The following is a 14,593-nucleotide window of genomic DNA, read 5'->3' as shown; positions in this document are numbered from 1 at the left end:
TACGCAATCGTGCACATCCACGACACAGACGGAGGATAGAGAGCCTGGGTGCAGAGTCGCGGAGCTGTCCGCGTTGTCCCTGTCTGCCACTTGCTGTGTTTGTTTGCCTTGAGCACCCTTCCACCCCCTCCCCTCCCGCCGAAGAAGAAGCACGGATCCCGCATCATAACCAGCTTTGCCGGCTTATCATACCGGACTTCTTCTTTCGCCCCACCCCCCCCCTTGTCCACCTCCTTCCTGTACGGCTGGAAGATCTACGCTTCTTCTTTCCGTTTCTATCGCTCTTCGTGCGCGGTTCGCCGGTGACTGTTCGTCGCGTCTGCTACGTATACATCGATTTCTCTCCGCGAGTGAGTGCGTGTGTCGCCGAACATCTCCCTCTCTCTGTTGTTGCTCTGCTGCTCGCGCTTGTGTTTCTGATCCACCTCTGTATCTCTGCGTGCGTGTCTGTTTCCACGAGTGTGACAACCACGGGCGAGGCACACTCAACGCCACCAACACACACGCATAGTAAAGGTACAGGCAGGCACAGGGATTTTCTCAGCTGCTGTTCTCCCCTCTCTGCCGCGTATTCACTTTTCCGCACCGCCGTTGTACAGCAGGGAAGACACTACCCGCCCCGTCCTCACTGTTCCTTCTCTGCAGCCCCGACTTCATCCCACAGGAACACCCCAGAAGAAGGAGGGGGAGGGGACGGCGAACACGTGCTGAGAGTTGCAATCCGCCTTGCATCGTCGCCCCTGTGTACTTCACTGTGGCCTCTGCACAAGATTCTCCAGAAGCAATGTTGAATCGTCGGCGTAATGTTGATCGACGCAGCCCCGGCGCTGCCGTTGCTCCGCCACTAGGCGCTGCCGCCGCCGCCACCGCCGCCGCGGGCAACGCTGTGGCTTCGTCGTCAGGTGCTACCAGTTCTGCTTCCGTCACTGTCTCCGCCGCGGCGCCAAGCAGCCATGCATACGAGATTCACTCCTCCACAGCTCTGAATGAGGTGATCAACGAACGAGTAGCTGCGTTCGCACCGTGCAACCTCCCGTCGCTAGTCAACGATGACACCGTGGACGAGGCGAGTGGCGGGACCGGCACATTGGGGGATGTCACGTTGGTGGGGGGGTCCACACGCTACCGGGTGCGCATCACGCAGGCTGTTCTGCTCATGTACCTCCACATCGGCAGTGACCCACCCGGTTTTCCTCGTGTGGAGCCGTGCGCGAAGATGGAGTGCTGGGTCGACCCAATGGTGGCGCACGTCGCCAAGAGCGCCTACCGCGGCAGCCGCAGCAGTGGCGCCGGCGGTGGCAGTGATAGTATCGCCGAGACACTCGAGCGGCAGTACCGCAGCGTGCTGCGTGACGACGTTGGCGTCATGCGCGTCGTGGAGGCGAGCCTGGAGGTGTCCAAGTCGGCGCTCGCGAAGAGTCGTCACACGGCCCGCGACGGCCGCATTTTAATTCACTACAACGGCCACGGCATGCCGCGCGCCACGGATCTGGGGGAAGTGTGGGTGTTCGATAAAGAGCGCACGCACTACGTCCCTCTCAACATCACCGAGATGGCGGAGCTGGTCGACACGCCGGCCATCTACGTCTTCGACTGCAACTCCGCCGGATCCTTGCTGCAACGATGGTGCAGAGACCGGCTGCAGGAGAAGCGGCCGCATGACTTATTCATTTGCGCCTGCGGCCCCGGGGAGACTCTCCCACTGAGCCCAGCCCTGCCGGCGGATCTGCTGACGTCGTGCTTGACGACACCGCTGCGGATGGCGCTGGAGTGGTACATTGGCTTCTCCTTCCACGCGATGCTGCTGCCGCACGTGACGGCGGACATGATTCGCAACATGCCTGGCGATTGCAACGACCGCAAGTCGCCGCGCGGCGAGCTGAACTGGATCCTCAACGCCGTGACAGACACCATCGCATGGTGCACCTTGCCGCCAGCGCAGTTCCACTACCTGTTTCGCCAAGGGACCGCCATCAAGGGTATTTTCCGCAACTGCATCCTAGCCGACCGGCTGCTGCGGGAGTCCGGCTGCACCCCCATGACATACCCGGCCCTCTCCGAGGAGGCGCACCTGCATCCCATGTGGGAGCTGTGGGAGTACACGGTGGACAAGTGCGTGAGCCAGCTGCCGCGCTTGCTGACCGCCACGAACGAGGCCCCTGCCGCCTATGAGCCGTCGAGCTTCTTCGATGACCAGCTCACGGCCTTTGAGGTGTGGGTGGAGTCGGGTGATATGGCGGAGGTGCCGGAGCAGCTGCCGTGCGTGCTCCTCGCCCTTACCCAGGTACTCTACCGCGTGCGGGCTTTCACGCTGCTCGCCAAGTACCTCGACTCTGGCCGAACAGCCGGCAAGCGTGCGATCCTGTGCGGCATACTGCCGTACATGAGCAAGCTCGTTACGCAGGCGCCAGAGGTGTTCCTCATTGTGACGGTCTTGTGGATGCAGGTCATCCGCGCCGACCCGGTGGAGGGATGCAACGAGATGCAGAAGTGCCAGTGCGAGAAATACTTCACGAGTCTCCTGAAGCTGGAGGAGCCTTCCACGCTGATCGAGTACGTCGAGTACGGCCAGATGGTGAACTACGCGCGGGCGGAGTCGCCGCAGATGCCCAGCCCAAACTTTTCGCCGACGACCGCCACCGCATCACCGCGGCAGAAGCGCGCCGAATTCCAACCCCGCTCGCAGACATGGGCTAGTACCGCGAGCCTCGACGGCGCCGCCGAGCCGGGCGAGCAGCCGCTGCAGCCTATGCAGCCGATGCGCTCCCTGCTGGCCGAAGTGCCGCCGCCGCCGCCGCCCGCACAGTCTGGCCTGGCTGCGGCAAAGCTGAACAGCGTCGCGAACCATCTCGTGAATCCAGGCCACACCGTGTACTTCCTGATGAAAGACGTGAACCTTTCTCGTTGCAAGAGCATGGCGTGCTACGTGCTGTGCCAGTTTCTGCAGCGCGGCGAGCGACAGTGCATTCTGTCGTGGAACAACCGCTTCCTCAACGCTGCCTTTCCGTGCTTGTCCTCGACGAACGCGGAGCTACGATCGTGGGCGTGCCTGGCGCTGTCACGTCTTTTTCTCGGGCTGCGACACGCCAAGAAATTCGCCTCGAAAGAGTGCGCCTCGCGTCTCGACCTCTTCACGCGACTGCTGCAGGACCGCTCACCGGTTGTGCGCAGCTCCTGCGTCACCCTTCTTGCTAGCATCGTCGGCGTGCGAGTCGACCTGTTGCCACACGATCAGCAGGTGCGTCGTCTGCACATGGAGAAGTCTTTGCTGATCAAGCTGCGCGAGTACATCTTCGATGCGAGCATGAATGTCCGCGAGGAGCTCATCTTTTTCTGTTGCGAGGTGTTGCACGCCTACCGCGGCGTCCTGTCCCTCGCACACCGCGAAAATATCTCCGGGTACGTGCTGGAGGTGGGCCAACAGGGCAACCGGTGGGCGTTGGAGGAGGCCCAGGTTGGTGTCAAGTCGCAGCTCAACGCCGCCCGCCCCACCGTCAGCTCACTCTTTGACGACACGGTCGTCTTTGACACGTCTTTCCTGACAGCCGATGATGCCTTGCCACCGACGCGCGAGGTCGAGGCGAGCAAGCTCTCACCAGCCGCCCTGCAAATGGTGGAGGGCTTGTTGCACGACGCGGCACTGGTGCTGTGCATGCTCTATGCAAACTGCGACGGTGTGCTGGTGAACAAGGCGCTGCGCTGCCTCTCCACCGGCGCTCCACCGCAGTCACAGCGCTTCGCCTCGGAGGCGCTGCGCACGATGTCGCGCGTGGCCTCTGCCGAGTCTGCTGAGTACTGGTCCGAGGCCGACCGCACGCGCGCCACGTGGAACACCGACATCATGAGGCAGCTGGTGCTCGACATGCGGGACCGCAAGCTGGAGCCGCACCGCCGCTACACGTACACCGGGAGCAACCCGTTGCTCTCGCAGGACCCCAATGGACACCTCGGCAGAAACGGCAACGGCGCCGCCTCGGCGGAAGCGTTGTCGGTGTCCTGCAGGAACACCGAGGCGGAGCGGCACCTCGTGCTGCGCAGCGCCGTGCGCCCGGACACGGTTGTGTGCACTACCTTTCGCGCACTCGAGGCGTCTATGGTGGTCGCTACGAAGAACCAGCGCATCTCATACATCTCGTACGACAACTACAACTCGCAGCAGGAACTGCACAGCTTTCCCGTGCAGCTGTCGGGACCGCTGCATGACGTGCACATAATCAACGACCTTTCAGAGCAGTCGGGGCTGCTGCTGGTCGACAAGCGCGGTGGATTCACGCTCATGAAGGGCTGCTGGGACCCCAACTCGGTGCCCACTGAGGCAGCCGTGTTCTCCGCCTGTCCGCCGCCGCCGGCGAACCGCTGGCTGGATCTGAAGTCAACCTACCGAAGCAGTGCAGCGGTGCTCTTCTACGGCGGCCCCATCGCGGCAGACGGCGGGACGGCGATCCACATGGTGTCACTCGCCGAGGAGCAGGTAGTGCAGCGACTGAGCGTGTCGGGCAACCCCGTGCTGACGAGCCTCGAGACGCACACGACGCAGCGCGCGCTGTTGGCGGGCTTCTCAGACGGCGTTGTCCGCTACTACGACGACCGTCAGCGGCAGGGACAGATGGGCGCGGTGGGCATGGTGAGCTGTCGTGCTCCCGGTGCGGCAGTAACGGCAGCCATGGAGGCGGTCGTCGGCGCCGGGCCCGTCGCGACGAGCACCGGCTTCTCCATCGCTGCGGCCACCCGTAGCGCATTCTTCATCTTCGATCCGCGCAAGCTGAGTGAGCCACAGCTGTGTGTGACTCACCAGGATCTCTACTACGGCTACGGTGGGGTCGAGGGAGCGTCGCTCGATATCGGCGGTATTGGTACCGATGCCGCACCTGCCTTGCTCTCGTCGTCGCCCAGCACCAGCACCGTCCCCATCCCCTGCCCTCCACCGGCCCCACGTATCATGCGCTGCTCTGTCGGTATCCATACAGGGCTGGTGGGCCTGTGCTTCCAGAACAACACGTACGCCGCCTTCAACACGAAGGGACTGATCTTGAATGAGCGCCCGCTGGCCGTGATGGTGAACGGTGTCGAGGAGCCCACCTTGTCGCAGCAGCAGCAGCAGCAGGGACACCGATCCTCGGGCCCGCCAATTTTGCCTGGTAGCTGCGTGGCGCATCCCTTGCGTCCTCTCATGACGTTTGGCGGCGAGCTCATGTTCTTGCAACTGTAGCTTCACCCCCCCCTCCCGTCGTCGTGTGGGCGCCCCCCTTCCCCACTCCCCCAGGCTGGTCCACTGTCCGATACGTGTCTGTGACTGTGTGGTGCGCACACGCGTGCGGTTGTTCTTTCGCTTCTCTTCATTCCCACTGCATGCCGCGCGAAGAATCGCTCACAAGAGCGGCAGTCCGCGGCCCGTATGGCCTCATCCATGAAGGGCTGTACCCTGAAGCTGGAGCGCGAACTACAGAGCAAGGAGTCGCTTCAGCGCGCCTGCGGCTTGTGGACGATCACTGAGGGCCATAGGTAGCCTCTTGACCCTGCGTGCGCGCTGAAGCATGGGAGAGAGGGAGGGGACTACTCATCCCCTTTCTCTACCGCGTGAAGGGCGAATAGCGGCAACGCTCACACCTCGTGTGTTGTTTTCACGTTGCGTGTGTGGCGGTTGCCTCTCTGAAAGCGTATGCGCTGGACGGCGGCTGTGCTGTGCGCTGTTATGGCCGTGCACGTTTCTTTGATTTTTCTTTTTTTTCGTTCGTTCCATGTGGGCTTCTCGGATGCACCGCAACGGGTCCGGTGCGCATCATACGGCTTCTGAAGAAGGGGCAGAAGTGGACCTTCGCGGCCCCCCTTTTTCTCCATTGTCTCTCCCTCCTCCAGTACCACCGGGGCACCTCATGGCTTGCTGCCTGACCTCTGCTTCGCATACATGAACACACACACACACACACACACACACGATGCTCCCACCCTTCCCGTGCTGTTCGGCTTCCCGCTTTGCTCCTCTCTACCCTCTGCTGCCGTCCTCCTTTTCGAATTCTCCAGCTGCTCCGGTTCCTGCACCCACCACCCTCGCAATTCTGCGCCGCCGCTACCGTGTCACTGTGTTGGTGCATTACCGCCGCGGTTGCCTTCTTCATTCTTCGCTCCACCCCCGATTTCGTTCCCCGCAATCCACTTGACGAGATATTTGGCCACCGGCACTGCCGAAAGCAGAAACACCTTATTTTTTTTCCTGCACACGTAGCGTTGCGGCGATGCCGATTCGCCGCTCTGCGCTGACCGCCGTGGAGGTGGTCCTCGCACGCGAGGCGTGCGAGCCGGTCTTATTGAGCGTGACGCACCGCCTGCTGCGTGGCGGTTTTGCCGAATACGTCAAGTTGAGGCAGGCGTACGCGAAGGAGTGCGAGCGTGCTGTGGCGTCGGCCAAGTCGACGGCGGCTGCGTTGCCCTCGACTGGGGCTTTTCAAGCGCCGCCGCCGCAGACGATGCGAGCTGCTCCGGCATCTGCTGCAGCGGCGCACGCAGCCGAGTTCTCCTCCTCTTCCTCCGTGCCAACACCACAGATTTCGCGCTGCCGAATCAACCCTGAGGGGCTGAAGCTGGTCTTCGCACAGTCTGGCGTCCTCCTCACCGTGGATAACTACGCAGCAATACTCCTTGCCTATAGTGACCCGGTGGGCTTTGTGCTGGCCGACGATCTTCTGGAGACGCTGCATCCGTGCCGGCAAGCCCCGCCGACTCTGGCGCAATCCGTCTCTGAGGTGGTTTCGTCGACCTTTTTTTCCACGCTGCCGCTGCCGTGCGTGGCGGTGACGGTGGACAGTGCGCGAGATGCACTCTCCGCTATCTTCGCTGCCGAGCTCGCTCGCGAGGAGGAGAGCGCTGTGGATGCGCCAACGGCTGCAGACCAGTTGGCTGCGCTGGTCGTAGCCCAAGCTGATGTCCAGGCAACCTTCACACCGACTGTCTACGCTGAAGGGGCAGCGGTGCCGTGCGACGACGTGACGACGTTCATCGTACTCACCCTCCAGCAGCACCCATGCCTGGCAGCGATGATGCCTGCGCGGTGCAACTCTGTGGCTGCTTCCCTGCAGCTGGTGCCGGCACCACCTCCACTCGGCCAGGGCGCGGCCTCTCCTCTAGCAACCTCGATAGCCTCCGGCACTAACGGCGCCGCGCTCTTCAGCATCCGCCACACGGGCTCGACGACGCAGCGGAAGTTTGAGCGGTACGAGGAGGACAAGGATCGCCGTGACGAGTGGATACGTGGCCGCGAAGAGGCGGACGCACGGCCGATGTACATGCGCCATGCTGCTGGCTACGGTGGCCACTTGCCGGAGTACCAGTACCACTTTGGGCGCACCTTCCACGTCATCGAGGAGGATCTGCCGCAGCTGACGAAGCCAAAGCCGCCACTGGAGCCAGTGCCGGCCGATTGGTACGGGCCTGGGGTGGAACTCAAGGATAGCCGCATGAATGCGCATCACTACCGGCTGGCGTAGCGCTCCCCCTTCTCTCCTACAGGTGGTACGAGAAGAGCGATAGCCGAGGGGGCAGAGCTCTTTTTGCGGAGGTGGGACCACGACGTACTCTCCGTACCTGCTGATCATGGCGGGGGCGACGTGTCAACATGGCACCACCACGTGGGAGAACTCTGCCCGTCATAGTCCTTCCCACAAGCGCAAGCGCGCCTCATCTCCTTCGCTCTCGCCCTCTCCGACTCTTCCGCATACGCCGCGAATGGTCGGCATGTATACGTGACAGACAGAGACACATGCACCACTGCTGCTTCGCCGGACGCACGGCAGATCTTGTAGAAGGGGGCTGTAGGAAAAGATGACAGAGGAGCGAAGGGATCCTGCAGAGGGCGACGTGCTTTGGCCTCTCCGCTGGCCTCTACCCGTTGTCGTCTTTCCCTCCCCCCGTCCCCTGAATGTCTTCCGTTCTGCCCCCCTCCCTCTCTCACACACACATTCGCCCTCGGTGATGTTGCTTCTCGCACGGGTGCTCTTGTGTGTGCGCCGGATGTACTTATTTCTTGTTCTCCTTCGGTTTGCGTTGTACTTGATTCACTTTCACTGGCCAGCACCTCATCACGGCCGTGTAGCTGTGCTCTCACCCCCTCCCTTTCCTCTCCGCCGAACTCTGCCGCCTTTTTGGAGCGTCTTTTCTTCTCCCGGCGTGCGTGTGCACCCTCGACGCGCATGTCTCCCTCTCCGTGCGCGCGTGTGTGTGTGTGTGCTTCTTGCCGTATCTCTCTTTTCTCTCTTGTTTGCACATACTCATCGTCATGCGCCTGGAGCGAATCACCAGAGGCACGTCTGCGAAACAAAAAACAAAAGGGTATCAGCAGCGCAAGCCGTACGCTTATAGATGGGGCGCAAGGATGGGAGCGGTGGGCGGGCGAGAAGGTGCGTGTGGTGGTGGTTGCCTCTCTCCTCCTGTTGTTGTTTTCATACTCTTCTCATTCCCGTCTGTCCTACCCTCCTCGCCCGCAACGACCGCGAGGCTTGAGTGCTGCCCCACACCGCAAGGGGCGCCTTTCTTCCTGCTTCTGTTTCACCATGGGCGTGCCGCGCTGCGGTTTCTTGTCACATGGCCGAACATTCACAACGCGCATGCAAGGGCTCGGGGGGAGGGACGCGCTCTATACGGCCAGGCTATCTATGCGTGCTTCAAGGGTGGAGTCTCTCGTCAAGTCCTCCCCATCTACTGATGCATGCCTCTCTGTTTGAGTGCGTGTGCGCTCCCGTGTGACACACGGGAGCGCACCAACCTGGCGTTAGGGCATCACCGCTTTCTCCTGCTTCTTCCGCCTGTTTCCTCGAGATCGATGGAGGGAAAACGGAAGCGCGCCTTCTCCTCCTCTCGGCGCGCGCGGTGTGCAACCAAAACGAAGAGCGCGCCCGTACACCCTCCTCGCGTCTGCTCACTCCAAGACGCCCAGGCGTAAGTGCCTGATGTACCGTCGCAGCACTTGACAGGCGCTTTTCTGTCTTTCCCCAGTTTTTGCTGTTGTTGTTTTCGGTTTGTTCCACTTGGCATCGCCATGCATCGCAGCTTCGTGCGGCGCGGCTCCATCTTCCATTCCCGAGGAGCGGCCGATGAATGGTTCGGCCGCGCCACCTCCGCGACCACATGGCGAAGCGCCTTCACCTCCTTTGCCTTGTGCCTGCTCGGCATTGCCGTCATTAACCAGTTCTGCCGCGGCAACCCCATGGGGCGGTGCGAGTACGAGAACGAGATCGTGATGCCGCTGCAGCGAACCCGGGTGCTGCCGCCGGACACCTACGGATTTGTCGATGCTGAGTCGGAGGAGGGCAGGCAGAAGCCGCCGCCTGTGCCTCGACGTTGATGTGTGTGTGGGGGGAGGGGGGAGGAGCAAAAATAGCCGTAGAACTGAGGATCGTGCCGGCTGAGCAAGGTGGGCGCACGGGGGAGTAGCCATTCCTGCGCCTGCGGTGCTGCCCTCCCCCTTCTCTTATCGCTCTCTGTTTCGGAGTGTTTGTGTCGTTTGTCCTGCGGGGTTCTCTGCGGTCGCTCCCGCGCCGGTGTGTCGATGAGGTCCGCTCGTCTGTGTGTGTCTGCGCTGTGACGGAGATGTTCTCCGTCACAGCGCATGCGCACGACGACATGGGCCAGGGCCGTGCATATACGTCGTGAAACGGAAAAGCGAAAAACAAAGCAAAAACTCCGTCGTCTTGGGGAGCAGGCACTGCTTCTCGCCTAGCGCTCAAGGGCTTGCCGTGGTGGGGTCCTTGGTGATTGCGAGAAGGACGATGGCGGCAAAAGGGGGAGGGTGTACGAGGGAGTGGAGGTGATGCCCGGCTGCGCTGTCCTGCGCACTGCCCCTCCGCATTCTTCCCGTCTCCACTGCAGGCGTGTTCATAGCATGCTGTTTCTTTGTCTTTTTCTGTGACGACCAGTCTCTTCCGGAGGTGCATCCTTGGCATGTGTCCGCTGCAGTCCATCCTCCTGCGTGCCTCGTGCATACTTCTTCCTCTGCTCGCTTTCTTTAAATATATACTGTATTTTGCCGCGCCAACATGGCGAACCTCCCCCTCCTCCGATGCCTGCCGCTGCTGCCACCACACAACGCGGTCGTCTTCACTTCTTGGACACGTCTCCCCACGTGTTCCCTGAACGACACATGTGGGTCGACCACGCACAGAGATAGTGCGCGCCTGCTTTTCCAAACCGGCGTATCCTCCCCTTTCCCCCTCTCCATCTTCGTCGGGGTACACTCACGCCCACACACCCACAGCACATCGCAACCCAGTCACCGCCGTCATGTCCGTCTCTTCCTCCGCAGCGAAGGTGGCACCGAAGACGCTCCACCAGTTCCGCAACTTCTCATATCTCGTTGTCGCATGGCTCGGCTTCAACAAGGGCTTCCGTGAGAAGGCCGCCAACGATGCGGAGTGGGTCGCCCACCAGCAGCGGGTGCGTCAGCAAAACGTGGAGCGCCACCAGGCTGCCCAGGCCATGGCAGAGGCGAAACCGAGTGCCGAGCTCGAGACGACTATTCCGGCGATGGTGCCGGAGGGCCTGCATGAGGTGTACAAGGACTTGGAGAAGGCCATGCACTAGAAGCCTCTGATGCCGCTGTGCAGATGGCACGCCGCTGATGGTGTAGAGGAGTAGCAGCATGAATGCAGCCAACTTCACCCCACCTACCCGCCTGTTTCTTTCCACCATTACCTGGTATCGATGAGCCTCTCCCCGTTATCCGTCGAAGTCGAGGCAGCGTTTTGCCTCACCTTTGGAGAAGCGGTGGCTGGTGGGTAGGCTCGTAGGCGTCCTCGTTACATACACCTGTGAGTGCGTGCACAGCCACACAACCGCTGCCGTCGCCGCCCCATCGACAGGAAGGACCGACCAACCGTCCCCCCCGCAAAGAAGAAAACACGTGCAACTTAGTAGGAAGTAGAATACCACGACCGGAGCCGCATGTATTGCGACGTCGGCTTCCCTCTGCCCCTCCCTCCCCACCCCTTGGCTCTCCGCCTGTCTCCGCACCCACACCCACACCCGGCATGTAGCTGTCTTCTTTCTCTCTCGCGTGCGCGCGCCACCAGGCAGGCCCACGGGATTGGCACTGAGTGGACTCACGCGAAGCCGCGGCTACGTGCCAGGACGACACACAAAGTAGTACTGTCCGAGAGAGCGACACTATTGCACGATGCCAAGCACTTTGCAGTGGCGAGTGACGGGAAGCCTCGAAGGAGAAGAAAGGGAAAAGGGCGGGGGGGGGGAGGAGGACTGTCCGAGAAGAGGAAGGATGGCGTGTATTTCTACGTAGGGAGTACGCACACGCACACCCAGTCAGCCCACACCGTCTCACCTAGCACACACAGAGTGCCAGAGAGATGCAGGCGGGGACACTTTGTGTGTGTGTGTGTGCATGTGTACGCTCGCACACATTCGTTTCACCGTGTAGCACGTAACGGGCAAACAAGCACGTAAACACGAACAACAACAACAGCACACACGGAAGAAGGACTACGCAATCCGCCAAGCGGCGACTCTCCGTGTAGTGCCTTGCTGCCTTCATTAGCTCTTCAACCTCGCTCGCAGCACCGCTTGCCAAACGCCGACACGCTCTGACAGCACCTTGGGACTGCGTACGCATGTAGCGTATGCCGCCGTTATGCGCGTTGTGGGCGGCTGCGGCTTGCTTGAAGCCATGAATAGCGAAGGTGAGCGAAGGCAGTGTGGCGCTCTCTCTCTCGCATCTTCACTTCCCATTCACAGCTCGCCTTCTCGCTTCACTCGCACCACGCGAAGAAAGCGGGAGGCGACACGTTTAGGGAGGCCGGGGACGGGGCTCCGCCGTTGAAGTAATTTGTTCTGCCCCTCTCTCCCTGCGCTTTCTCTCTGTATTTCTATCAGCCGAGATGTCCTGCGCGTACTTTGCCCTTCGACATCTCTCTGCGATCCGAATCCTCCGTTGCTTTCGCGCCCGTCTCTCTCTCTGCCGGCGCGCACTGCAGCCTCCTGGCAAGTCTAGTGTGTAGTGTGTGTGGAGCCAAACACATAGACATACCTACCCACTCATATCGGTGCGTAAGCTTTGGCTGGTATCCATAGTGCCTCCGCTTGCTTCGTGTAGCCATGCGGCGTGTGCTGCGCACTCCTCTGCGCCTTGGCGTGCTCGTCGTGACGCGACGGACCATTATCCCGGGCCACATCCCCACCGAGGACTCCAATCCCAACGGCAGCAATCAAGGCTGGGAGATGCGCCGCGGCCACCATCTGCAGAGCAGCATCGGACTCCATACTCCCATCAAGACAGCTTGCGGCCGTGAGTTTAACCCGCAGGTCTACTATGAGGTGCTGCAGGCTTGCTGCGATCAGCAGTGGCTGGTCGCTATCCAGCGGGAGCTGAGGACGGACACCGAGTACGTCAACTACCTGCGCCAACACGGTGGGGCCGCCAAGGATATGCGAGTGCTCACCGACGGTGTGCGGCACGACGACGAGTTCATGGCCAAGCTGAAGGAGAAGCTCAAGACGGATGAAAAAATGTCGCTCACGCTGTGCGCGGTGCAGGACAGCTACGTGCGCATCCGCAAGAAGCGCGACCTTCATGAGACACAGGTGGCGGCGGACGGCGGCCGGGACCCGTATACTTCCATGAAGGCGAGCCGAAAGGGCGACTTTGGCTCTCAGATGCCCCAGTTTTAGCCCATCCGGCAGGAGAAGGGAAGTGGGCAAACAGATGCGGGTGAGTTGATGTGATAGTGTGCGTGCTCTGTTGCTCGGAGTCGGTGCCTTGTAAGCCACGTCTTTCACAGTATGCGAATGTGCACTTCCCATCCCCACCAGGGGAGAGGAGGAGAGTGTCGCACGATGAACCCACAACCGAAAACAGGTGGGTGCCGCGCGACGCGCTTGGTGGGTGTACGATAGAAGAGTGTAAGGGGCGGTCACACCCATGCGCAAATACGGAGGCCCACACAGGTGTGTGCGCACCAACGCTTGTGCCGGAGGAGAGCGCACAGGCCTCGACAAGCCGTGCACTTGTCGAGTGCTTTTGAGGCATCTCTGGATAGATGTTTTTGGGCGACGGGCGCTTCTTGGTGATATTTTCACGTGACTTTCTGATGTGGTCCCGTTGGGGTGTGCGCTCACATGTCTGTCTGCCATTGTGTGTGTGGGTTTTCGCTTCTCTCTCTGTCTCTGTCTCTCTCTCTGAGACCTTCTCCCCACTCCCCCGCCCCAACCACCACTACCACTGCCGCCGCCTCGCCTTCTCCGTCGTCCCCCTCTCCGCCCCCAGGCCCCGTTGGTGACGTGTCTCTGTGCATTCTTCGATATCTCTTTCTGTGCGCCTCATCCCCCTCCCTCTCCCCCTCCGTCTGCGGTGTTGCCCTGCTGAGCCCCCCTTTTTTCTGTGTGTCTTTGCTCGGCCCTGCACGAGGCAAGCGACACGCATACACGCACCGATACATCCGTGCGCTCGCCGTGACGCCTACCAGAGGCGTGGAGCGGGAGTCTGGTAATGAAGGTCATTCCACCCAACTTTGGCTATGTGGAGGAGGGCATCTTTCGCTGTGGTGCGCCAGAGCCGCGCCACTACGGCTTTCTCTCATCTCTGGGACTGCGCACATGCATTCTGCTCACGGACATCCACGACGACGCCTTTGTGCACTGGCTGCAGGAGTCTGGGGTTACGATCTTCTGCCCTCTCGTCAGCGAATCACAGACTTGCGGCACGTTTCATGGTGCGGCACAGGCGTACACACTCATCACCGCAGCCGACGACGTCACGCGTGGGAACACGATAGGTGCCTCGTCCACGGGACCCGCGAACGTGAATGGGAGCAATGTCAGCCATGCTAAAGAGGAGGGTCTCGAAGGCACCACCGCCAGCTGCAGCGGTGCCGACGGCAACCGTCCGTACATCGACTCGTTGGGCAATGGCAACGCGAGTCACACCGAAGGCGATGGCTGGCAGGATGGCAACGGAGAGGGCATAGAGGAGGACCGCGGCGTCTCCACTGCGGGCACGTCGAATGCCGTGCGTTTCCTACAAGAAAACGTCGGCGACCGCCAGAATAGCTCCAAATTCTCGCCAGTACGCATCCCGGCGCCGCTCTACTTCCCCGCCAACAGACTGCGCGACAACGGCGGCAGCAGTGGCAGCTTTGAGGCAGCGGCGCCGTCCTACGAGGGCAAGCTCTACGGTCTCATGACCCTCTCCGAGGCGGTTGTCGTCAGCATTCTGCACATCCTGCTAGACCCGCAGTACTATCCGCTGCTCATCACCTGTTCCAAGGGACGCTACCGCTCCGGTATTGTGTGTGGGTGTCTACGCAAGCTGCAGGGATGGAATCTCGTCTCCATCCTCGAGGAGTACCGCCGCTTCGCCGGAAACAAGAGCCGCGCTGACAACGAGGAGTTCATCGAGCTTTTTGACGAGGAGCTGGTGAGTTTGGAGCTCTCCGATGGCCGTCGACCCACTATCCTGTACAACGCGTGAGGGCGCGGGGCGGGGCAGGTGATGGTGGGCAAAGGGATGGGTGTACCCGATCACCTTTTCCTTCACGGGCAGCACGCGCTCGCGCTGTCTCCCGCGCTTCAGTCATTCAGCGCCGCATATCTTGGTTTG

General features: G+C 61.3%; 5 protein-coding genes across 5 annotated transcripts; all 5 read left to right on the top strand.

The window, feature by feature from the left end:
* Nucleotides 1–784: 784 nt before the first annotated feature.
* LMXM_25_0610 (conserved hypothetical protein) lies at nt 785–5,209 on the top strand (the record flags this gene model as incomplete). Its single annotated transcript, XM_003876065.1, has 1 exon — nt 785–5,209. One exon carries the CDS (start codon nt 785–787, stop codon nt 5,207–5,209), a length of 4,425 nt encoding a protein of 1,474 aa, XP_003876114.1.
* A 1,024-nt stretch (nt 5,210–6,233) lies between these two features.
* On the top strand, nt 6,234–7,481 carry LMXM_25_0600 (conserved hypothetical protein; the record flags this gene model as incomplete). The annotated part of the gene is made up of 1 exon (XM_003876064.1): nt 6,234–7,481. The coding sequence occupies one exon, from the start codon at nt 6,234–6,236 to the stop codon at nt 7,479–7,481; it is 1,248 nt and encodes a 415-aa protein (XP_003876113.1).
* A 2,788-nt stretch (nt 7,482–10,269) lies between these two features.
* On the top strand, nt 10,270–10,569 carry LMXM_25_0590 (conserved hypothetical protein; the record flags this gene model as incomplete). Its single annotated transcript, XM_003876063.1, has 1 exon — nt 10,270–10,569. One exon carries the CDS (start codon nt 10,270–10,272, stop codon nt 10,567–10,569), a length of 300 nt encoding a protein of 99 aa, XP_003876112.1.
* Nucleotides 10,570–12,093: 1,524 nt separating this feature from the next.
* LMXM_25_0580 (conserved hypothetical protein) lies at nt 12,094–12,666 on the top strand (the record flags this gene model as incomplete). Its single annotated transcript, XM_003876062.1, has 1 exon — nt 12,094–12,666. The coding sequence occupies one exon, from the start codon at nt 12,094–12,096 to the stop codon at nt 12,664–12,666; it is 573 nt and encodes a 190-aa protein (XP_003876111.1).
* An 817-nt stretch (nt 12,667–13,483) lies between these two features.
* LMXM_25_0570 (conserved hypothetical protein) lies at nt 13,484–14,464 on the top strand (the record flags this gene model as incomplete). The annotated part of the gene is made up of 1 exon (XM_003876061.1): nt 13,484–14,464. One exon carries the CDS (start codon nt 13,484–13,486, stop codon nt 14,462–14,464), a length of 981 nt encoding a protein of 326 aa, XP_003876110.1.
* Between the last annotated feature and the right edge of the window lie 129 nt (nt 14,465–14,593).

This window comes from Leishmania mexicana, chromosome 25, assembly GCF_000234665.1.
Source record: "Leishmania mexicana MHOM/GT/2001/U1103 complete genome, chromosome 25".
NCBI lineage: Eukaryota > Euglenozoa > Kinetoplastea > Trypanosomatida > Trypanosomatidae > Leishmania > Leishmania mexicana.
This window is presented reverse-complemented; position numbering and strand designations above follow the sequence as displayed.